Source organism: Cuculus canorus, chromosome 8 (genome assembly GCF_017976375.1).
Source record: "Cuculus canorus isolate bCucCan1 chromosome 8, bCucCan1.pri, whole genome shotgun sequence".
NCBI classification, from domain to species: domain Eukaryota; kingdom Metazoa; phylum Chordata; class Aves; order Cuculiformes; family Cuculidae; genus Cuculus; species Cuculus canorus.
The window spans coordinates 6,251,509-6,275,997 of record NC_071408.1 but is presented as its reverse complement, the minus strand read 5'-3'; the positions used below and the strand labels follow the sequence as shown (position 1 = coordinate 6,275,997).

The following is a 24,489-nucleotide window of genomic DNA, read 5'->3' as shown; positions in this document are numbered from 1 at the left end:
AGGTGACATGCGTGCCCTCTGGGCCCTGGCAGGTCACAAGCAGGAGGGCTGAGCACCAGGACTGCAGGTAGATTTGTCCCAGTCTCTGGGTGCATGATTAAAGAGAGCCTGAGTTCTCTCTCACCCACGCATGCAGTCACCCTGTTGAGGTGTGAAGGTCCTTTATACAGGTCCTTATCTACCTGTGTTCTCTCGCTCATCTAGATGCCAAGGGTTTGTCCAGCCCCTCAGAAGTGGAATCGCTGCGGGAGAAGGTCTATGCCACGCTGGAAGCCTACACAAAGCAGAAGTACCCAGAGCAGCCAGGGCGGTAAGTGTCACCAGGCAAGGCAGGCAGCTCAGGGCAGCGCAATTCTCACCCTGCAAAGAGGAGACTGAGGCTGGGCTGTCTGTGCTGGCTCTGCCTGAGCCACCCTCAAAGCAAGGGCAGGACACCAGCCAAAACTGCCTGAGCAGCCCAGCCCGCCCAGCCTGGCTTGTCCTCAGTGCCTTAATCCTGTGCCAGAGCCTTTAGGGTGCTGGCGAGATGCAATTTTCTTGCTTTTCAATCCAATCCTACCCTCTGCTGGCCGAATTCTCCAACGCTGGCAGGCGGATCTGGCCTCATCACTGCTGGCCAAGTGATGCACCCACAGCATCTTCTGCTATTTTTGGCTCTGGATGTGACTGCGGAGTGCTGCAAGTGGGACATGGAGAGGGGGAGGCAGCCCGCCTGCTGCACCCCCTTGCACCTGCGCCTCGAAACAGGAGGCAGCACTGGCAGAGGCCCTGCTGAGGGGTTGTGCACCCTTTCGGGAGGCTGGGGGTTTTTAAAGGTGGTTTCAAGAAGGATTTCAATGGCACTAGTCACTAGTTCAAGTCTTGGAAAGACAATCTGGGTGTATCTTCTTTTTTTCTTTCTTTTTTTAAAAAAAAAGGTTTCAAAAGTGCTAAATTCAGTTTTGAAAAGATACATATTTCTTCCACATGTGCAGAGAGAAATGCTTCTTTTGAAAGGACAGGAGACTTTTAGACTGAAACTCTCCAAGGCATTTTTGGGGAGGATTTGGGCTATGCTCCCCTGATCCCCTTAAAAACAATAAATTATGATTTGAAAAGATAATTATTTCCTCAACACATGTGAAGATAAATGTTTATTTTGAAAGCATAGGAGAATCTAGGATGGAGGACTCTCCAAGGTGTTTTTGAGGAGGATTCGGGCTCTGTTCTCCTGAGCCCCTGGTCCAGGCTTGGAAACACATGGGAGAGGGTATCCAGTGCCTCCTGCATGCCTCTGACTCTGCTCTTTTCCAGGTTTGCCAAACTCCTCCTGCGCCTGCCAGCACTGCGCTCCATTGGGCTGAAGTGCCTGGAGCACCTCTTCTTCTTCAAGCTGATTGGGGACACCCCCATTGACACTTTCCTCATGGAGATGCTGGAGACACCCCTGCAGGTCACTTGAGCGTCTGGCTCCACTCTAGCCAGACTCTGGCCCCTCATGCTCCTGCACAGCCTCCCACCCCTCTGCTCTGGGCCTACAAGAGCTCAAGAGATGTCCTGCACCCTCTGCTCCTCCTTGGTGGGATTGTTGTGGTTTTGTACAGCTGTAAATCACACCCTTTAGCCCTCCCTGGCCTGTCCGTGCCGAGTCACAGATCTTCCGGCCAGCTAACCAGTCCCCTGCCCCCTGTACAGATAATTGCTTTAAATTATTTTTTCACTCTCAATAAAAGCCAACAGAACAAATAAAATGAGGCAGGCACTGACTGGAGCTGGGAGAGCAGTGTCCTCTTTTGCTGTGGTCACAGGTTTGGCTTGGGATGAGGTTGTGGAACCTTTCTGGGACTCTTGGACAGCACAAATAGGAGCGGGAACATCACTTAGGATATCGCTGTGTGGTGGGCACAATCCTCTGGCCAAGAGAGAACAGGTATTTTTTCTTCTTGTCCCTGCTAATGGAAGACGTGGAGAAATTTGCTGCTTTGAACCAGAACGTTTCATTCTACCATCTTAAAAAGAAACTTTTAAACTCTTTCATTTTTGAAGTAACTTTAAAAGTGACTTTTTAGTTTGTTTTTCCTTTCTGAGCTAATCCAGATACTGAGGGAAGAAGCAAAGTGCTTCATTTTGGTCCAGGTGGAGTATTCAAGAGTAACCTAAACCTGGTGTGCTCATGGATAATTTTCATCTTTCTGAAGCTTTATGGATCCTGTTTTCAGTTGCTTGGTTTTTTTCTGGTTTGTTTGGTTTTTTTTTTGTCCACTGGAAACGGACTTTTTAATCCCAAATTTATAATCTCATACCTTCATGAGTGAAAACTACAGAAAGGGAAAACAAAAGACGCTGTAGCAAAACCTGTCTCAAAGGTCTGCCTGGTCTTTCCCCTGCTGAAATGGCACTGCTGGAGCTTCCCATCGCAATCGAGCTAAGCAGAGTCAAATGAGTTAAAGACATGAATTTGTTCAATACACAGAGCTTATCCTGGTGGGAAAACATCCTCCCAGGAACCCAGCAAAACTGCCTGTATTCTTATTCATAAAACAGGTGTAGTGTTAAGTGATCTGCCCCTTCTGACCCTCTCGGCAGACAGTGCAGTGAGATGCAGCCATGCTTCGTCTGTCCGTGTGACAGATTGCAATGCTGCCGCTCAGCGACTCAGGGAAGTTTGGGGGAAAGGAGGAGTGACAACAGGAAAGAAAGGAGGATAAAAATGAACCATTTTGTCCCCACGGGGACATGATTCATTCTGCAATATTTCACTGTGGAAAGGAGAAAGAGAGAATCAAAAAAAGAAGGAGAAAAAAAAAAGCAAAAAACCCCCAAATTATGAAGACTTTTTTTTTTTTTTTAACGACGCTGGAAAAAAAAAAAGGGAAGTGAAGAGCATTGACTGAGGGGTTACTTTTAAATGAAAAGGTAATTTTCCATTAAAAGGGAAGTGTTTAAAGACATAAAATATTCCACCTGCTCATTGTAAAAGCTTTACCAGAGTCTGAGAGCCGGCATGCAAACCGCTCTAAGGTGGTGCCCACACCACGCTGCTGGCTAGTCAATGCAAGGGGTTACCTCCAGCCTGGTGCTGTACAGGCTTCCCCCTCCAAGAGCTGCGTGCTTCTAACAGCTGGTCTGCTGGTAGGTGGGTTGGTTTCTTATATATTTTAAAGCCCTGGGTTTCTCTTGACGTCCCTGCTCTCAGGTTTGATGGTTAAAATCAAGGTGATTGATTGTTGTTAGCAGACTTAGCAAGAGAAGGGCTGCAGAAGCTGATGCCACCGTGTGGTATTAGTGCTTTTTGCTGAAATACATAGAGGGAAACCTGAGGGTCCTCATGTATGCAGCAGACCTTTTGTTAAAACGGTGTCCGAGTGCTGCTTTGGAGTACTCAGCAATAACTGGGAGTGTGGTTTGGCTCTGGGTGAGCTGCTGCAGGCAGTGGCCTGAGCCAGCTGGAGACGACAGGATGCTTCCACACCAATAATGCTGTCTCTTTCAGGGACTTCTTTCCTGTGTGTAGGACAGCTGTCTACTAGTGACACTTTGAGATCAGCAAGCAGTCAGGTGCTGTCCTTGGCCCACGGTTGTTGCAGCTGTGACCATAAGAGTTTACACCAAGCTGCGAGGTTGGAGTTTAATTCAGCCAAGACACCAAAATGTGCTTTGGGCATTGTTGAACCCTTTGCCATACAGGTTTAATGTAGACAGAGTGATGTCTCTTGGTGGCTTAATTTGAGTCCAGGATTCAGAGTACCTGATATTCCCTATTGGGAAAAGAGCTCAACACATAGGCAACAGAGAACAATAAACTGGACAGTAGAGTGGGATCCAGCACGTAGCCCAGATGGCCCTGTGTGTGCCCGCTTGCAGCCAGTGCAAGCAGAGCTTGCTGAGTCCCAAAAGTGATTCAACTTGACTGCCTTGCTGCTGATCTCAGTTCACTGTCTGCAGGTAAATCCAGACCACTACCTGCAATGTGAACAGTCACTTTTTGAAGCTGGAAGTATTGGGATATGATAACTGAGGCTGGGGCAGAAAGTCTCAAAGCAGCCATTTGTGGCTCCTGGGCACCCCTACTCTCGGCAATCTATGTCAAGAGCCGAGAAAGGCGGTCTCTGGGTTCTGGGCCTCCAGGCTGCTCTTCAAGCAGGGCTTGTCCTCTTTCTTAGATGCCTAGTGAGTTGGGTTTCTTTAAAATTTAGTGTGCACACCTCACACATACTCCCCCACTGCGTGTCTGGTAGGGCAGCGAGGACGTGAGTCACAGGGCACAGCTTCTGTAAGGAGACCACTTGCTCATCTGAAAGTCTCATTAGTAGACAGCTGTCCTGTGCACAGGAAAGACGTCACTGAGCAACTGACTGCAGTCATTGAGGAGCTGAGGTTTTATGTAATCTCCTGGATTTGGTCCCAACCATCAGATTCCTCCTTCACATTGTGGGCCTCTATCACAATGGTGTCAAAATGCTGCTCAGGACTAGCGCTTCCCCTTGTGTTGCAAACCACGGGGGTGAATCTCTACAGGCACCCCGAGGAGCAGACCCCATAACAGCTGGTAATAACTCCATGGTGTTTTCCCTCAGGAGGGATTGCTGCAGAGGATCAGCTTGGCATGGCTGGAGCTTACAGAATCTGCAGACCTGCAGAAACTCATTGGTACGAATTTCTGCCTGAATGGTAGAAATCACCATCGTGGATAAGTCAAAGAAAACTTCTTTCCTTGCACATACGTTCAGCCCCAGCTTGTTTAGAGTTACAGCAGCACAAAGAATTAAAAAAATAACACTGAAGAACTAAAAAAAATCAAGACACAGCAAAGTTTTCCAATGTGGGCATTTCTCCTTGCAGACACACATCAAGATAGTGCCTTCAAAACTCAGCCACTTTTCAGTCACGAGAGCATACCAGGGTCCAGCTACCTACCCTTCCTACTGAAATCTGGCTCCTATCACCTCTAAATTTTGCTCTTGCTGGATTCTAGTTGCTGGTTTACCTTTTCTGAAGACCCAGTCATTGGTTTCCCTGAGAAAGTCCTCCTCACCTCAGATCAAGCTCTGGCATTTTTCCCTTTGCTCTGGGAATGACCGGTGCAAGGCAAAGTGTTATATTCTCTTTCCCACTATGCATCACATCTCACGAGCATTCTGAGTTTGCAGCAGGCGCCCACCACCATGGACACCTTTGTTTTAGTGCACAGGCCAGCCTTTTCAAAGCATCTATTAATTCCGAGCTGCTTGCTGTGTAGTGTTCCATGGGGGGAAAACTTCACAAAATAGTGGCTTTAGCCACTTAGGAAGAGGATCTTGGAAAACAAAAAATAAACCTTCAACTTCATTGCTTGTGCTAAGCTGGATTTGTTTCTCACCCAGAAATCAAGCTGGTGTCTCTTCCTGCTCTGCCTTCATTTGGGTTTTGTAGCAGCTGCTTCAGTTTCAATTGAGGTTCAAACCCGGCAGTTCTGGATTGGGAATAAAAAAAAAAATAAATCTCAAGCTATACAGGTCTGAGCTGGTTTGCGTTCAGTTCAGCTCTGGGCTCCCTGCTGCATTTAGCGATTCAAGGGCATGTCCTACAGTCCTGAGATGACTTTCAGACTCTGAACCAAGAACCACTACCTTTCCTCAAGGACCTCTTGTCTGGGCTGGGCCCTGGACTGCCCTCTCCATCACATCTGAGCTCCCCCAGGAAGCTCTCCCTGCTGCTTAGTTTCTCTGCTTGTCTCCTCTCTGTCCCTCCCAACTCTCCGCTGTCCCACCAAAGGCCAGGTGGGAAGCTGGGGAGGCTGTGCTGACTTGATACCTCCTCGAGCACCAGAGGACATGGGGCAGAGGAGGAATTACACTGATGAGGAAGCATGGTGGAGCTCCCCAGACCTGACGGTAGCAGAGGGAAGCAGTGGTGTATTCCCTTTCAGGGGATGGTGACTTTTATTTCATGGTGAGTTATAATGCACTCTTGGAAAGCGTGATACAAAGACAGAGAAGCCCTCATAAAACCCCAGGCTCATAAAACAGTCAGCACTAGTAGACAAGGACCAACCTATACCTATTGCAAGACCAGTGGCTGTCACCCCATACCTCTCTCACCTCTCTCCCTATGCCCTTTGTGCAATTAGCCTAAGACAGGCTTGGCCTGGGGGATTTTGGTGATAAGGGAGAGAATTTTAACACCCCAGATATATCTGCCAGCATTGTGGTGGTTTCTGCCTTGCCTCTACCAGGGCAGGCCAGCCTAGCTGGGTGTGCAGCAGCTGATGCCTGGGAAGGGCTGTGAGGGTGGCAGGAGGGAGAGGGTGGTGTATTCTTTATGGTATAAGTGGTACGGAGAGATGGCCCTCAGTGGTGGGCAGGGCTTTGTCTTCTGGGTCAAGGTGGCTTCAGGCATTAAGGGTATGATGCTGGCTAGTTGGCTCAGTGACTCCTGTCCCAGGAGAATCAGCTGGAGCATGTGTAGGAAATCACAGCTTATATCCACCTTCTTCCTTGGCCTCCTATCGTGCCTGCTTCTGGGTCCAGCCCTTCCTGCTCCTGCATGGGTCTGCATCTGCTGTGCTGGGCAGAGTTAAGGTGATACTGGAGGACAGAGTTAAGGTGACACTGGAGGACAGATCTGGCTCCATGCTTTCTGGAGCCGTGTCTGTTGCTGTGGCTGTGGCTACTCACCCTCGAATGGAGTGCTGATCTCCTTCCATCAGCGAACAGTGGGGACCTGCTGGTCCACCCAAGCTCCTGGGCACAAGACATGAGAGCTGGGCAGCCCCAGACGGGAGATGACTGGGGGAGATATGTGGCTCCCTTCCAACGCTGTGGGCTTGTTCATTTGGTGGGCAGCTTCTGCTTAAGGCTGTTTTACCCAGCCCACACAGTCTTTGTAACCCTACAGCTAGAAGGAGAAAGCCTAGTCCTGCTTCTCCTCTGGTTTAATTATCTTCAGCTGCTGAGGCTGCAGGCTGCTGCACCTAATTCAGCCCTGGGTGAGCTACTCATGGAAAACCTGGCTGCAGTGAGCTGACTGAGATACTCTCCCCACCCCCTACACCGTTTTTGAAGGGCAATTGTATGAGGTGAAGGTGTGCTTTAGGAGTGGGGGGGCTTGAAGTGTATTTCTTGCATAAATTACTGGTTCACCCAGTAACCATTCTTTGCATGAGAGTGAGGGGGCTCCAATACATGTGATGGGTGTGGGAGCTGGTAGATGTGTGCAAATCATGGGCAGAACACTCTGCTGCAGCCCCTTCAGTGTTGTGCACCATGCCCTCCCTCAAGCCTGATCCTTCATAGGCTGAGCAGTGAGTTGTGTGCGAGAGCTGCAAGGTAAGGCAGTCTCCAGAGCCCTTCTCACCTGGAAAGGAGGAAGAGGACAGGGAACACCATCAGGTGACAGATGCAGGAGAGACTGACTTCCCTCTCAGCTATTCCTGCATCTCTGATCAGATCAAATAAGGTGAGCGGTCTGAGTTTACAAGCAAAGTGTCCTGTACAGGGCCACGGTTTTTAGCAGTGCTGGAGGATGGCATTCCCACCCCGTGGCCTGACCCCTGTCTGTGGAAGGAAAACCTTCTGCATTGCACAGGTCTGCAACTGGGGTGGAATGGTTCTGCTGGTTTGCACTGGGAGGAAGAGCAGCGTGTGGTGCCCGGAGCCCCTCGTCACGCTGCAGTCCTTACCGGGCTGGTGTCTTGCCAATGTGGCTCTGATAGATCTGGCTACCCAGAAACTTGTCTGGAGCTGCTTGGAGACCTTCAGGAGAGACAAAGACAGAGGCACCAGAGTTCGGTGCCTCCCTGCTGCAGCTGCAGCTCAGTCTTCCTGGATGTGAAGGATGAGAGCTGTTTCATGCTGACCCGTGCAGTGGTACCAAAGCTTTTGCGCCCAGGCTCCCAGTGTAGTTATACTGGGATACAGTGGGGCTGTTCCAGGACCCTGTTTCCCTCTCCCACGGGATTTTGGCTGGGTGGTGATCCACCTGTGCCAACCTGTGGTCTTGTTCCTTCCTAGGAGCTCCCAAAGGACATGACCTTGATCCCTGCATCACCTGCGTCATCTGGGCGTGGGGAACACTTGGTGACGAGGAAACCCCTCGGAGAGGCTGGGAGCCCTTCTGCCCCCGGTGCCAAGGTCACCGGTGAGCACGGGAGGTGAGGCTCCTAAAAACCTCCAGGACACTGTAGCGGGTCCCTCGCAGCTCTGCAGCCCGTTTCTCCCCTCGCAGCTGCAGAGGAGTCCCCAGCGCTCCTCCGGGCCGGGGAAACCACCGCCCCGCTGCCCAGGCTGCTCCGGCAGCGCCAGGTACCTGCGGGGCCGTGAAACTCCCCGAAAAACAGCGAACCCCCAAAACCCCGGGCAGGAGCGAAGGGGAGAGACGGGCAGGACTGGAAATCGCCGGGGTTACGAGAAAGCTCCGCGTTCCGGCTTCCCCGGCCGGGCAAGGTCTTCCCCACGCGAGCTTCCCCCCCCCGAAAAAGATGCGGTTTGGCGGAGCCGGAGCGGCTTTCCATGGGCCGCCGTCCCCCCGTAGAGAACCGGCCCCGAGCACGGGCGGCGAACCCTCCGGGGCAACTCTCCGGCTTTGTGTTTGGTTTCTTGTCCTCCCCTCCCAACACTCTTTCCTTAAAGTGTTGGGAGCGGCGGGAGCGAGGCGCCCGAGGCAATGCACAGACCGGGACCGCATCCCTGCCCGGAGCCCCGGGACCGCATCCCTGCCCGGAGCCCCGGGACCTGATTTCCAAAAAAAACCCCGGCCTCGGCTTCTCCTGAAATTCGGAGCTGATTTCCAGTTGGTTTCGCTACCGTCAGAGCCGCGATGGCGGGGGAACACCCGTCACCTTTCCCCCCACCCACCCCTTTTCCTCTTTTTGGGTTGCTTTCTAAGAAAAGAAGGAAAAGAGGCAGGGAGCCGGGGCTGCCCCGGCCGTGCCCCTCGAGGCGTGGCGGGGCCGGTGCCTGCAGCCAGGCAGGAGAGCGGGGAGGAAACTTATTTCGAGTGGGGTGGAGAGGGGAGGGCAGGGGGTGGGGGTCGGGCAGGGAGGTATCAGCTCCAGGAAATGTGCCTTGGCAGCAGTCGGACGGCGCTTCCCCGCAGGTCGGTGAGCTGCGCTCAGCTCGGGAGCCGTCCAGGGCGCCGCGGCTCCTTCCCCACCCCGGAGCTACGCAGGACCCTCCCGGAGCGGTAACAGAGGACGCCTCTCCCGCCGGCTCTCTGCAGGAAGGCACCACCGGGGCCGAGCCCCAGGTAAGCGGCCGAGCCCCGCATCCCCCGGCCCTACATCCCCCCTGTTCCGCGTCCTCCACGCATCCTCCCCTGTCCTCCATCCTCCCCCCGTCCCACATCCTCCCGCATCTCCCGTTTCTCATCGTCCCCTCATCCTTCCTATCTCGCATCCTCCCCAGGCCCGCATCCTTCCCTCATCCCCTCCGCCCCGCATCCCCCCTCGCCCCGCATCCTTCGCGCATCCCCGCCTGTCCTTCATCCTCCCCGCATCTCCCCGTCCCGCATCCCCATCCCGCATCCTTCCCTGTCTCGCATCCTCCCTGCATCCCCCCAATCCCGCATCCTTCCCGCGACCCACAGTCCCGCATCTTCCCTGCATCTCCCCCTTCCCGCATCCTCCTCTGTCCTGCATCCTCCCCGCATCCTCCCCCCATCCTCCCCGCATCCCCCCTTCCGCTGCCCGGCCCCGGCCGCTGCGCACGTCCAGGCTGCGGGGAGGCTGCGGGCTCTCCCGGGAGCGGGGATTCCGGGGTTTTCCTGCCGCTGGGCGGCCGCGGGCGGTGGGGCTGAGTGCGGGGCTGTGTTGCAGGCGGCCCCCTCGCCCGGCCCGGCTCCTCACCATGCTGGACGGGCTGAAGATGGAGGAGAGTTTGCAGAGCGCCCTGGACCCCGGCACCCCTTTCTCCTCCCTGCTGGGTAAGTCGGGGCACCCCGCTTCCCTTCCGGCGAGCCCCCAGGGCGGGGCACGGCCAAGCGGTGGGCACAGGGGATTTGGGGGGTCCCGGGAGCCGCTTTCACCCCGAATCGTTGCTGCCCGGTGCCGCTCCCTGCGCCCGGGCAGCGCCCACCTTCCCCGCTCGCGGTTCGTTCCGCGGCTGCATTAAATTCCTCGTCACCCCCTCCGCCCCAGCTCAACGAAAGCCTTTCCATCTTATCGAACGAGAAATAATTCATTTAATTTTATTTTCCTTCCTTTTAATATCGGTTTCAAACAACCGCCCGCTCTCCGAGCTGCGGCTCTGCCGCCGCCTTTCCGAGAGGAACGAAATCGGGGGCGATGTCTCTCCCTCGGAGCTCCCTCAAGGCACTGGTCCCCCCCGCATCCTGGAGCATCGCCCTGCACCCCGTTTGCCCCCCCTAACCCCGCGTGGGTGAAGCGAGAGCAGCTCCGAGCGTGCCTCGCCCCGTCTGTGTCCCGGCTCGCCTCCCCCTGCACGGCTCCTTCCCCGCAGGCAGAGCCGCGACCCCCAGGTCTGTGTGCGAGGGGTGCCAGCGAGTTATCTCGGATCGGTTCCTCCTGCGCCTCAACGACAGCCTGTGGCACGAGCAGTGCGTCCAGTGCGCCTCCTGCAAGGAGCCCCTGCAGACCACCTGCTTCTATCGCGACAAGAAGCTCTACTGCAAGTTGGACTATGAGAAGTAAGTGCCCGCTTTCCCCCAGGCGAGTCCCACTTGCCCCCTTTCCCGCAGGCGAGAACCACTTGCCTCTTTCCCACCGCCTGCTAAGGCTCAGCACCCTGCGGAAAACTCAGGGGTCTGGGGGTCTCGGTGTCCCCCCACTTTCCTGCCTGGTGTGCCCCAAGCTGTCAGCCTCACCGCGCTGTGTGGCGAGCGAGTTGTGCTTCTACCCCACTGCCTCCTGGCACCCCCAGTTCTCCCCTTTTCTAAGGGTGTTTTGTTGTGCTCGGTTTGTGCCGTGGGAATTTAGGAGCCTTTTGAGGGGGTTCTGTGAGCCCCCTGGTCAGTGCAGGGCTGTGGAGAGATGGGACAAAGTGTTTTCTCATCTCCTCTGGCTTTATTTTCCTACTGAGCATCCACACGAGGAACATTGTATCCTCCCTGTTGCAGTCCTGGATGGGGTTATTTTCTTAATATCCCCACAGGCAGGACAATGTTATTGCTCCCCCTGCTTGGGTGGGGAAACTGAGGCACATGGGAAGGCTCTGCTGAATTCACAGTGTTTTCTATCGCACGCTGGGGGCTTTCCCCGTGTCTGGGGCTGTGAATGAGCAGGAAATTGGATGTAGGTGGTTAAACCTTCCAGCTCCAGCGCTTCGCCTTTGGAGAGTGTGGGGCCTCGGGAGGAAAGATGATGAGAAAATTATTTTTCTTAGAGAAAAACCTTTCTATTGGGAATGGGGTGAGGGTTGTCGACTCTTTCCTCTCCTGCAGCAGCTTTTGGTTTTTTCCTGCTTATCCTGCTCTTGCCGCCTTTGCTGGACCTCACTCCCTGGCCGGGTTTTGGAGCCAGTAAATTTGTGTTGCCTCCGGGCTGGTTGTTTCTCGAGGGGAGTGTAGTTGGGAGGCTGGATCCCTCGCTATGGTGATAGCACGGCTGCTGGAGCCCTGCGATTTAATTCCCAGGTCACTATTTTATGAGAAAATAGTCATCGGCGATGCTCTTGTCCCTGGCCTTTGGCGGGTCGGCGAGTGTGCCGGGGACTAGCTCTGCTCCAGGCCTTTTTAAAGTTTTTCGCTTTAAGTCCTGTATTGTGGGTCTGAGTTTAATCACTATGGATACAAGGCAAATTGAAAGCAGAATTTGTGCGCGTGACCTTGTTTTCAAATGTTTACGAAAGAGCGGAAGAATTAGCTGCTGCGAGAGCGGAGAGAGCCGTGTTATGGGGGGCAAAAATTTGTCGAGATTTTTTGTCCGTAAATATTTGGCTACCAGTTCCCCGCACAATTTAATTCACAATTTCTGCTTTAGCAATGCCTTCATTTGGAGCTTTGTAGGGAAACTGGAGTGATTATTACCGCAGAAATGCCTTTCCAGCTTTCAGCATGCATGGGTTTTACACTATGGATTCGGAGTGCTGGAAGCCGACTCCAGCCTGAAACCCTCCTCCTATGTCTTTTGGCCAAGAAAGAAATTGGTGCCATAGTTGGCTTCTTGCTGTGCCCATCTCGCTGTCAGGATGGACAAGGAAGACTGCGAAAAAATAACACCACAAATATTTCCTAGGCTGCAGCAGTGCCGCTGTTTATCTTGATTATTTCCCGGCCATATTTGGGTTGGTAACTTCTGCTTGAGCCCGGGAGTGGGCTTGTCGGCAGGCAGTTTCCCTGAGGTTGCATGGTTTTAGCCCTGAACCAGTGCTAACCTCTTCCCCTCCTGCACCTGCCTGCCCCTTGTCTCATGTTGTTGTCTCCTTGAATTTTATTTTACTTTATTTTTTGGCCGTGGGGCTGCAGGTCCGTGGCCCTGCTCCCTCCGTCCCCCTGACTGGATTCTCCACCGTGCTGGTGGTGTGACTCCTTTACCAGGGGACAGCAAGGATGTGGAGCAGTGTCCCAGAGAACCATTTCCTTCAGGATCTGTGGAGCTTTACATATGAGACTGTATTTAATTAAGAAACCCTCTTTCTTTGCCTAAACTACCTGTCCTGTCTTTGGGCTGAGTGTTTTCCTCAGGCACAGGAGCACTGTGCCTGCCTCTGCCACGGTGCTGATGCTGAGGTCTTCGGTGTGAAACACGTAGGGGAAGAGCTGCTGCTCATGGACCAAACTAATTATTTCGAGCGCGGAGCTGGTTAATCATCGCGTGTGGCTGACACTCCTTGTGCAGCACAATGGTGTAGAGCGGCTGGTCCTCCCTGCGGTGGTGGTGGTGCCACCAGTGGAGCTGGGCTCTGGAGACCCCTCCGTCAGCACAGAGAAGCTTGTTGGGGGAGAGGACTGTGATGTCTGCATGTGAAACGCCGGTGGTGGGGCTGTCGGGGAAGTGGATGAGGTCCTCTCTGCCGGTATTGTCGTGTTGGTGGTTTTGGTTTTCCTTTTTTGTTTGTTTTTAATTGAAAGAAGGGAATTTCTCTTCCGAATACTGACTGTTGGGATGTTTTACCACAGATGAGTAAATGCAGTGTTTTCTGACACCTATCTTCGCTCTCTGAGTTCCGTTTATAACAAGGTTGCAGAGGGTTAATGACAGAGCATGAGATGGCAGTTATGCCTTTAGTTATAAATACACCCGTGGAAAGTGTTACAAACAGTTCTAAGTGAGCATCTGACTTGCCGGACTCGAGAAATTGAAGAATCATTTGTTAAAACAGATGTTTTACATTTCTCTGTCTTTCATAAAGAGGAAGACCTTGGGAGAGAGGACCTGGTGTGGGATGGATTAAAGGCCCGGGATGTCAGGCTGGGTCTCGGCATCTTTTTGGGGTGCCTGGGCTGGTGCTCAGGACCCATGGGCAGTTTGGGCAGTGATGCCAGCTCGGGACATGGAGAGGGCTGGAGGGTCACTCTTGGACTGGATTCCCCCATGCCGATGGGGAAGGCTCCTGGGGAGGGACCGCTCAAGCCCATGCCCCTGGGACAGCATCTATTTGGGACAGAGGACGTTCATTACAGAACATCCTTAATCCCGCAGCAGCCCCCGGCACTTGTCCAAACCTGATAAGTCTCAACTATTAAAAGGTTCAGGCTTCGCCCAGGCCGGCTCCCCGACTGCCAAGCGGCCCCGAGGACGCGGCCCGGCTGTGGGGCCCCTATGTTGATGACCAGGGGATGGGCTTTTGTGGTGGCAGGTTTTGAGGGGGATGGGCAGCATCAAACCTAGTCATAAATCGGAACAGGGACTCGAAGTGATGAGAAGAGTGAGGCCGCCTGGAGTCTTAAAATCCACGTGAGAATGGGAATGGCTGAGCCTCACTTGCCCAAAGATGTTTTGCAGTGGATTTGCACGGGCCAAACGGAGCCAGAGCCATAGGGAGGACCTGGAGCCATCTCCATCCCAAGGCCCTGCCATGGGCAATGCCAGTGGAGTGCGGGAACCCCACTGTCTTGTTCTGGGGGCCAGGAGCGCTTACAGCGGTGCGGTCATGACGGGGGGCGCAGCTGGGGAGCGTGGCGACGGCGGGACGGCTTGGCACGTCCCCAGCCACGGCGCAGAGCCCCGGCCCCAGCCCCGGCTGGCAGGAGCAGATGGCCAGCACATCTCGGAGCAGGCCTGGCATGTGGGCGCCGGCAGCGGAGGGGCGGCCGCAGCCCCTGAGCCACTGCCGCCGTGCCGGGCTCCCTGGCCCAGGGAGGCAGTTGTGTGGTGCTCACCCTGTCTTTGCACGTCTTGATGGCTCTGTGCTGTTGCCAGCTTCTGCGTCATCGTTGCAAAGCTCCCCCTGCTTGGCTTTGAAATCCCCTGCTCCTGGAGTCATGGGGTTGCATGGGTGCCTCCACCTCCTCCGTGAATTAGAAAGCCACACATCATTCCAAGTTCTGAATGTGTGCAAAAGAAAATGCATGTGAAGAAACCCATAAGTGCTGGGTTTTGAAACCACACACGGTTATCTTCATATGGGGAACGAGGCTGAATCCCCAGCAGCGTGGTCCCGGCATATTGCGGCTTGCTCCACCCGGAGGGAAGGTGGGATCTGCCCAGCTTGGGGCAGCTCTGGCGCCTCTTGCCCGCTGGAGGCTTGTCTGGCATCTGCTGTCATAGAGGAGAGAGGGGGAAGAGGTTTGAAGCTGGTGGCTGTTTATCTTGCTTAATGTGGGTAATGAATGTAATTACACAATTAGCTGCAAACCATCACGCTGCTTCCCTGGCCCGGAAGGGTTGCAAGGGGGATAATCCCAAACGGATTGAATGAATAAAGTGATGCTGATGCTGAATGCTTTAGGGCAGCCTGGTCCTACTGTCCAGAGACTTCCTATGATCCGAGGGTTTTGTGCTGGCAATCTGAGTCCTTTGCCTTCTCTCGCCTGGAGAAATAGGACTTTTTGCTCTTCTTGTGGCTGATAGAACAATTCTTCCAGTGAGCTATGTCTGGCTGTGGTGCAGCATGGCCTCTGGAGGTCGTTTTCCCTTCTTATGGGGGATCCTATGGAGGTGATGGTTCTAACTTGGGTTTCTCCGGTTGGCTGGAGGCTATGGACAGTCACGCTGGCCTGAATGGGGTAGCAGAGCACATGGTAGCTCTGCAGCATGATTACCGGTCTCTCTTTTCCCTCAGCCTTTTCTTCTAGTGCTTCCCATTCTTCTTGCCTGCTCTCCATCCTCACCCAGCACCTCATCTCTCACAGCAAACTCCTCTCAGCCCTGAACCCCTTTCCCACAGCTCCCAGAGGAAATGTGCTGACTCTTTGCAGGCTGGGATGAGCATGGCTCTGAGGCAGCTGAATTTGGCCTCCTTCCCTCCAGGGATGAGGTGGTTGGTGCTGTCAGGTTGGGAGTCACTGGTCCTCTGCTTTGTTATTACATCACCTTGTTATGCTGGTGGACAGGGGAAGCACTGGGATGTGGTGATAAGTGGGATGTTGCTTCAGGATCCGAGCTGGAAAAGAAGGGCAAGCAAAATATGCCTTGCCCCATCTCCGGTGCCCCCGTCCTCCTGTGTGCTGCTTGCAGGGCTCTGCTTTCCAAAGGAAGAAGAGAAGAAATCTGGCATCTTGCCCCTTCCCCCTGCCCTTAATTAGATATGTGTCTTACAATTCATGTTTCATAGAAAGGCCTGAAAGGCAATGACGTTTGGCAGCTTGGGAGCGAGGCAGCTGAATATACTTGTCATCTGTCCCTCTGTGGTGGGGACAGGGGTGGCTTTGGGGTCAACCTTTCTCCTGCTCGTTGGCAGTGGGACCCTGGGGGCTACGGGTTGGTGCTGGCAGAGCCGGGACCTGAGCGTTCATGGGACTCTCCACGGCTTCTGCCATCTTCTTTCAGGTCTACCATGATTTTTCTTCCTTTTTTTTCTTTCTTTCTTTCTCCCCTCATGGCCCAACACACCCTGATCAGCCCCTGACAAGGCACTCAGAGCTGAAGGAACCACTTCAGATCTTTGCAATCCCAATGAAGGCGCTGAAAAGAAATCGGCTCAGGGAAGAAAGGAGGTTTTGTTTTGGTTTGATGAGAATTTTGTCTCCACCAGCTGGAGAGACAGCTGGGGTCCTCTCCTGCCCCGGCTCGCCAGCCCTTGTCTTGACGGTTCTTCACCTGCTCGCAGCCGACAGGAGCAGGGAGGGATTTGCTGAGCTGTGGATTTAAGAAAGCCCATAATTTGGTTTCTTGCTTGGTCCTTCCTCAAGGATCTTTCCAGCGGAGTCTAAAGCTGATGCTGTGGTCACCCCCAGATCCTGCATGCTTGCCCCAGGGTGTGGCTGGAGGGAGTCTAAAGCACCCTCTTCTTTGGAGGGGGAGGAAGTGGATTTGAGGGGCGAGGGTTGGTCTCCTCTTCCTCTCACAGGGATACAAGTCCAGCTTCTGGGTGAGGATGGGGAAAACCCAATGATTTGAACTTGGATTGAATGGTCTGGATTCACCATTCCCTGCTTCTGGTGAACCCCGTGGTGTGCAGCCAAGAGGGATACTCAGCATGTCCCAGTGCTGGAGGATGTCTGAGGAAGAGGAGGCTACAGGCAAGGCAGAGGCGGGTGGAAATGAGAGAAGTGTCCTGGGTATTTTTCTTCTCAAGATGCTCTTTGTCCCTTTGTGCTCTGTTTTGTCTCTGGCTCATGCCCGCTGCAGATGCAAATGTGAAGTGGGGATGGGGGGCCCTGGGCTGGAGGACTTTGCCTCTGCCTACAATTTAATAAAGCATCTCCTTTGTAATAGAAGTAGAGAATAGCTTTAAAGCAGAGAGAAAATATTTGGATTTTCTTTGGGTGAAATCCTGGGCTTGTTCCAAAATATTTTTTTTCCATAATTGAATTTTCAGGAGAAATTTGAATTTCCGTGTATTTGGAAGAGATTTCAGAAGGGAGAGGTTGGAGGGGACTAATGGCGCTCCCTGACATGGCAAACGCTGCACAAACATCTGTGGAAGCCTGTAGCTACAGTTATGCCCGCTTGTAACTTCAGTTTTGTTCCTCGATAGTTTTAACCTGAAAGGAGCTCTGCCTGGGCAGAAGGAAGGCAGCTGGTCCCCGGGTATCTTCTCCTGGTGCTGTTGGTCCTCAGGGGCAATGAGTGCACCCAGGTTGTCTGGTGTGTATCCATGAAACCAGCAGGCATTCCATTGCAGCTCTGTTTGAGGTTTGTTTGGTTTTTTTTTTTTTTGAGTGCATCAAACCTTGGTTGCCCAGGAGAGAGTCTCTGTAATCCTTGGTTTCTCACCCCAAATATTTACAGACAGACAGATCCCAAAGCTTTTGCAAAAGGCGTGAGGCAGGCTGACCAGTGCGCAGTGCTATGGCAGGGCAGCAGAGGCACAGTGCTGGCCTGGTGGTGCTGGTTTATCTGGGGGGCAGCTTGGTCTGGCTGTGATGGATGCAGGAGAAAGAACTGAGTCTTGGCTCCTTCACCCATGAAATGGAGCTGGAAATAGAAATATGGCTAAAAAAGGCTTTGTTACATCATCACAAATGCTTTGAGCGTCTTGCTGAGTGAGTTTGAAGGCTGGGAATGAATCTCAGTCTCTCTCCAGATTTGCCTAATTTTTATGTCACATCGCCTTTGAGTCTTCCACCTTAAGCTACCTTTGACCAAAGGCGACTGAAAGGTGGTGTTTCAGAGATACCGGCGTCTCCCAGGCATTGTTTAGGCAGGAGAACTATCCCAGCAGGCAGTGATGCTTCCCCTCGTCTGAGGATTGCTGGCGCTCCATGGCCACAGATGAAAGTTTCACCCTGTGCCAAGACATCCTGTTCTTCCTTGAGGCAAATGCCTCTGAGGGCAGAGCACACTGGAGGAGGTTTCCTCGGCTGGTACTCGTGCTTTACGAGTCCATCAAGGCTCGGTGTTGATCCTTCCCAGCTGTCCCCCTGTCACCATCGTCTGTACATTGTCTCTTGTCGCTCCCTTTCCTTGTGGCCTTCATTTCCTAACGCTGCTCTTAGGGAGAGCCTTCTATCCTTGACAGCGGAACAAATCCTTTTTCACGCGACCATCACTCCTCAGCCCATTGTCCTCCGCCCCCGCCGCCACCGTGTAAAATCTCTCTCCCTGGTATGTCTGTTCCTCTGGAATGATAACCACCATTGCGGTGGGGTGGTGAGCCCCCAAAGCCCTCCGGGCAAGTTCCCCTGCCCTGTGAGGGAGCAGAGCAGGGACTTAAAAGCACAGGAGACAAAGGTGATTCCCAGAGAATCCGCTGTTCAGATGCAATTCATTTATTTGGGACGTGCGTCTTCTCCTCTGGATTTGTGCTGCAGAGCTCCTTGGATGAACCTGGAGCCTGTGTGTACCAATTCCTTCTTCTTCCCTGCCTGGGGCCAGCAGGGCCACATTATGAGTTGATTTTTCACTGTGTCACATTGCCCAAGGTGGCTGGGCAGGAAGAGGGAGGCAGGAATTTTCTCTTTGCTATTGAAAGCTCAGGGAAGCATTTGGCAGGAAAGATGTGGATAGGGGAGAGAAATAGGTTAAGGGACCTGAAGGCAGCTCTCAGCTGCAGCAGGTTTTTTTTTATTTGAGAGTCAGTGTTGTCATTTCTTCCCTCCAACCCCTGCTGTTGTAAAAACATAGGGATGCTTTCCTTTCAAAAGTTCTGTTCGACATTTGCCGGCTCTCTTAAGTCTTTATTCCAGGAAAACAGCGTCTTAGCTATGCAAAATGTTGCTAACCTCTGCAGTAATGAATCTAAGCAGGAGCAGGGAAACGCAACATAGGAAATGGCACATGTTCACAATTGCCTCGACAGGGATGATTTCGAAGCTGTCAGATAAATAAAATCGTGGGTGGTGATAGTGGAGGTGGACATTTGTCAAGGCGCAACCCCAAAACTCTTGCCCAGTGACTTCTGTGTCAAGCCTGGATTGCAACTGTCCTACAAAACAATTGTGGGGCATCTCTTCCATTCTTGGTCTTAGAGAAGACTGTCCAGGCAATGAGGAGAGGAGAGAACAGGAGCTGTGAAACGTGTGCATCAGGTGTACAGGACCCCAACCCTATGCCGGGTGTGAGGATGATGTGACAGTCTTCTCTCTGCTTGCAGATCACCTTCTGTGGTCTTCTGCAAGGGCTGAAGGGAAGGAAGAGGCTCCTCTGGAGCACATGGTTCAGCCAAGCCAAAGTCTGAATTGCCCGATAGAGATGTTGATCTTCAGGTCTTGCCTGCAGGAAGAGCTGAGAGCACCTTGTACACCTGAACTCTGTCTGTGAACCCAACTATCGTCTGGCTTGGTCTCTGGAGCAGTGAGGTGGCTCAGGCCCATGTGTTCCAAGTCTTATGTGCCAAATGGGTGGCCAGCTGAGTTGGCGATGGGAAACTGAAATACTGAATTATGTATATCTCAGCATCTCTGCTGCCGGGCAGAGCACTGGAGTGGTATCGAGCAGATCTTTTAAACAGTGATGTGGATGTGTGAGCTTGGTTAGGAAAGCCATTAAGCGTTTGAATCTACTTGATGCCTTCTCGGGTGAATGTTGCTCCTTCCTTCAGCATCCGTAATTATGAAAGGCTGAAAGAGCAGCCTCAACGGACTGGCTTAAAAGTTTAATGAAGCTTAAAGTCTTGTAGTTTGGACTCTTGAGTCCGAGGTTGCTTCAGCTCTGGCCCTAGGAAGGAGGGTTAACTAGAAAAGAGAGGCTTCTTGCATGCATTACCTTGAGGACATTAAAACCCACATTGACAGGAGGTGCTGTTGTGGAGAAGGACCTTGCACAGGGGAAGTAGATCCAAGTGAAGTGTTTATCTTTGGCAAGGGGGAAGCTGTCCACGGCAGGGATGAGATTTTTCTGGCTCCTGCTGTGCAAGATGTGTGTAGGATGGATGCCCTGTGCTCTGCAGCCCTAAACCTGATGGATGGATGGGCGCTAGGGCGCAGCAGGATCCAAGTGGCTCCCTGACTCTGTCTGGTGTAACACACCTCTCGCAGTGACCAGAGGTGCTTCAGGCTGCAGAGGGTTGCCGGTGTGCCCGTGCTGGCAGTCTCAAACCAGGTCCTACCAAGAGCCAAAATATCTATGCTCTTGGCAGAGTCTTTGTGGGAGTTTCCTCTGCAGCACCAAACTCACCTTCGCACCTTTTATTTTCAGCTGGCTGAGACATGGAGCCGAGGCCCTGAGCAGTTGGCTGCGGCAGGGCTGGGGGAGAAGTGTTCTGTCTCCAGATGTGTTGTGTTAAGAATCTCTGCTGGATCTTGTTTTTAGTTTCATGATAAGGGTTTGCAGTGGGAACAACCTCTGGCCGAGCACGCTGGGCTCTTGCCTGCTTCTAGCGCTTGACCTTTCTCCTCCTCTTGCCTCACCGTGAAACTGTAGCTCTTTATGGCCAGAGTGAAGAAACATGGACGATGTTTTGGTGATGAGGTATGTATGGAGACACAATTATCTTCATGGGACCATTTCTTCATGGCCAACCAAGTTTAGAGGCACTGAAGCCACCCATCCTCATCCAGGCAGGGTGACATGAAGTGATGAATCTGGCTGCTAAGCCACAGAGCCCAAATCCACCCTGCTGTGCTGCGATGGCCCATCCCCATCCTCCTGAGAAAGTGCGATCTTCCTGCCAATAATGTCTTTATGCTATTTCCAACCACATATGAAAAAATATCCCAGGAACTCCCTGAACCCTTGGCTTTTAAAGTAAATATACCCCCACCCCAAACTGATTTATTTTTGCCTGTTTCAGGCACTTCTGCTGCCGAACATCAACCTTGGTCCTTCCCTCCCCAGCCTGATGCCTGCAGAGTACTGTTCTCATGCAGAACAACCGCTGGCCTCACCTTGGGGCGATGCTTTTCAGGTCTTCTTGATCAGCTGGGGGAGCGCATCGGGCACATTGTGGGCATAAGGTGCTAAAGAAACAAGCCCCAAATCTACATTTTCCCCTTTAGTGCCTTTGTGCTGGGAAAGGCAGCAAAAGTCAACAGACAATGCATCTTGCCGAAGCTGCATTTTTTTTCCATAAGGATTAGTGGTTCAAGAGCGAGGATTTTCAAACTGACAAGCCCTTGGCAGAGAAATAATTACAGGCTTTTTATGTTTTGTGTTTCCTAAGTAGTTCTAAATTACTTTTTCCCTTGGGGCATTTTTTTTAAAGTCCACAAGAAGGGGAAAAATGTGTATGTCCTCAGTGTCCTTGAAAATATGCATGATGTTTGTGGAGACCATTCAAGTTTCAGCTATAAGATTTTGTGTGTGTTTGCTTTAACCACGTCCAATCAACCCACATTTCTTGGCTGGTGATGCTTCAGAAATGGATCTTAGAAATTGGAGATGGAGGGAGATAGATGTGATCACTTCTTGGCTGTCCCAGGAATACGGGTTTTGCCTTTACGTTGTATTCCCTGTGGTTTTTACCCTGCTCCTTGCCACATGAGAGGATTTCTGGGGCTAGCAGAGCCAGTTTTCACCGTGAACATCCGCTATTTGCTTGCACGTAGTTGCTGTGCATCCCTCTGAGAATCCCTAGCCATGTCCCTTTTGTTAGCATCCTCCTGCAATTCGCAGGAGCTGTAGAGCCCAGCAGGGGCTGTGTCCTCTGCTGGGTCCTCTCCTTGCCTGTGCTTCCATCTGAACATCTTTGGCCAGTCTTTTTGATTTCAAAAAGGGCAGTGTGATGTGAAAAAAGCCTCATCAGTTGGAGTCAGCTCCAAGGTACACATCAAGCCTTTTATCTCAAGCAAAAATTCACCTTCTGTAAGTTTCTATGGAAGCCCTGAACAGGGTGCCCTAATTTTCTGAGTCCATTCATCATCCCTGTGTCACAGCATGTTTTATTGCATCTCGAGTCCCACCCTGGAGCTCTTTGCTCCTTACTTCTTGTCCCTCCCTGAGAAGACCCTGCTAGAGGATGCTGTCCTAAATCTGAGCTATCCCATGCTTGACAGGGGAGGGGATTTCCTTCCATCCATCCATCCATCCATCCATCCATCCATCCATCCATCCATCCATCCCTCCCTGATACTAAAATGCTACTTGCAATCTAAGGGGGAACCTGGGAGAGCACCCCACTGGTATTTATACTCATCGCAATATAAAAGGGCAGTGCTGGGGCCCAGAGAGGCTGTGTTATTGCATCTGCTGTCAAGACAGTGCTGGGGTCTCTCCTGGGATTACCTGTGCAATATTCCCGCTGTTGGTGGAGAGTGGGCCAGGCTGCTGTTAATAATGGCATTACTCTACCTTGACTTTATTAAGTGACGGAAGCCTCCATTCCTGGTGCCTCAGGCGTGTCTGGGTCCAGGCTTCCTAAGGAGAGGGAAGGGGGTGGGTGGGAGCAGAGTGGGAGGGGGCATTGGGGAGATGGTGTTTGAAGTAATTAAAGCTGCTCAGTGGAGAGGGAATAATTATCAAGAGGGGTGAGAGTGATATCTCAATGGGGTGCCCTGCCCTAACCTGCTGCAAAACCCCACTGCACACTCTGCCCAACCCACCCTGCTCCTCTCAGCCCTTCATCTCCCTGGGGGTGTGGTGTTCAGAAAGCGGGGTGATGAACACCTCACTTTCTGCACTCTCCTCTCTTCTAAAGACCCTTTCAGGACAGCCAAAGCCGGACTGAGGTTGTGAGGAGACCGCTAAATAGCCTCAGGGCTTGCAAGGTCTCTTGTGCCCTGCAGACGTTGCAGGTGACCCTGGAGAGAGACACAGTCCTCTGCCTTTCCTCCACTCCACCCATCGTTTCTTGGGGGAAAAGATTGGTTTTTTTTCTCATCTTCCCCTGCCCAGACACTGCGAATCCCACTAAAACTTCTGACTGGAGCAGGGATTACGTGCTCAGGTTTCAGCCCTTGTCTGGGAGTGGTGTAAACTTTCTGCCAGAGCTCAAGTGACATTTTGTGGGAGATAGGAGAGTATTAAGTGTTGGTCCTTGTAGATAAAAATAGCCACTGGCCCGACAACGTTTTCTGTCATCTTGTCTGACCTGGCTCCATTGCCTCCATGCTGATGCTCCAGACCTGGTCTTTTCTTAGCTGGGAGCATCCACTGCCCGATCTGGCATGGTCCTCCTCTGAGCATCTTCACCTGCCTGTCACAGTGATGCTCCTTTCCTCCCGTAAGCATCATGGCTGGAAGCAAACACCACCCATCCTACTTACTATGAGCCCACTCTAAACAAGCACAACATCCTCTTTTCCTTAAGACTCAAACCTGGTGCCCCAAACTGCCTGTTACTGCAAACCTTGCTGCTGACATCGAAGCTCTCCTGATTCCAGGAGTCTTTATGTGTGCACGTGTCTGCCTGTCTCTTTTTCCCATTGCTATGTTTCAGAGCTGATGTTTTCATCCTGAGGTTATAGCCAGAGCTGCCTCAAGACCCCTCAGCGGTATTGGCAGAGCTGACTCTTACCACTCCAGAAACTTGGATCTGGGGCTGGTCAAAAGGAAAAGGAAGAAGAGGAGGAGGAGGGAGTGGTAGGGTCTGGCTCGCTGCTGAACTAGGACCAGATCCGCTGCTGGGAGAGGCTTTCCCATCCTGCCTGCCTTGCGCCTTTCCTGGGCTCAGCTTCAGAGTAGCATCTCCCTACTCTACCTCTGAAAACAGCCAGCGTGGCTTTGGAAGAGTTTGTGTACACCTGGTAAGATGTCAACAGGGACAATTTCTCCAGATGTTGAGCCTTTCTTTCTCATGGCTGGGCTGGGAATTCCTCAGGCATCGGCATTTGTGGACTGGGCATCTTTTGAGGATGCCTCCACTCCATCTGCTTGTTCTGATGCCCACCAGAGCATCCTTCTCCCCAAGGATCTCTTCATGGACCTCCTAGTTCCATAGTCAGGCTGCCTGCAGGGCAACTTTTTAATTTCAGCCCTTAAATACATTTCTGAAGCAAAGGAAGGTTTTTTGGAACAGTATCTTTGCCAAATCCCCTTTCTCTGCTTTAAGGCCCACCCGCCACTGAGGGATTCATCATATTGCATGGTGTCATCCATCAGCTGAAGTGTTTCTCCCGAAAGAAATAAGGAACAAGGTCCTCGTGTGCCTGGACCAATGTGATGGCACTTGGCCACTTACAGTAGTGGGCGATTACTGAGCCCCTGCCAGGAATTCTTCCAGTGGAATTGGGAATGCTCTCGGGTGTTAAATTTGTCCCATGGCGTGTAACCTCTAAGTAGAGCCCGTCGTGTTTTGTAACGGATCATATGATGCTGGTGATGGCAGCCACCCGCCCTACATTTCAAGGTCAGCGCTGAGCTGGGGGCCGCAGGGGCAGCTCCCAGCTGCAGCCTTTCCCAGCCACTGCACCATCTTGCAGTGCTCTGCTCGCTCCTGGGGTAATGCCTTGAGAGCTCACACTTGGAGGTGGAGGCTGGTTTTGCTGGCGACTGGTGAGGCTGCAGCCTGCATCTTGGGATCTCTTCCTGCAGGGTGTGCTCCTGGGATCAGTGTGGCTCCTGCCCACAGCCCCTCCAGGGTTTCTCCTGTGCTGCCAACTCACTGTTCCCACATCTGGAAACTCCTACCCCTTAGCCAGAGCCCGTGCAAAGGT

At 52.6% G+C, this 24,489-nt stretch overlaps 2 protein-coding genes across 6 annotated transcripts in view; both read left to right on the top strand.

Annotated features, from left to right (window-relative positions):
• RXRG (retinoid X receptor gamma) overlaps positions 1 to 1,868 on the top strand; it is a 38,966-nt gene extending 37,098 nt beyond the window's left edge. For 2 of the 4 annotated variants that reach the window (XM_054073640.1, XM_054073639.1), the window contains exons 10-11: positions 205 to 310; positions 1,294 to 1,867. In XM_054073640.1, coding sequence (XP_053929615.1) covers positions 205 to 310; positions 1,294 to 1,441 — 254 coding nt within the window. In that variant the 3' untranslated portion in view covers positions 1,442 to 1,867. Of the gene's footprint in view, positions 1 to 204; positions 311 to 1,293 lie in introns of all 4 variants that reach the window. The other 2 variants (XM_054073641.1, XM_009559855.2) reach the window with 2 other exon arrangements.
• A 7,150-nt stretch (positions 1,869 to 9,018) lies between these two features.
• Positions 9,019 to 24,489, top strand: part of LMX1A (LIM homeobox transcription factor 1 alpha) — a 43,546-nt gene continuing 28,075 nt past the window's right edge. For both annotated transcript variants that reach the window (XM_054073125.1, XM_054073126.1), the window contains exons 1-3: positions 9,019 to 9,204; positions 9,773 to 9,879; positions 10,416 to 10,602. In XM_054073125.1, the coding sequence (XP_053929100.1) occupies positions 9,804 to 9,879; positions 10,416 to 10,602 (263 nt within the window). In that variant the 5' untranslated portion in view covers positions 9,019 to 9,204; positions 9,773 to 9,803. The remainder of the gene's footprint in view (positions 9,205 to 9,772; positions 9,880 to 10,415; positions 10,603 to 24,489) is intronic.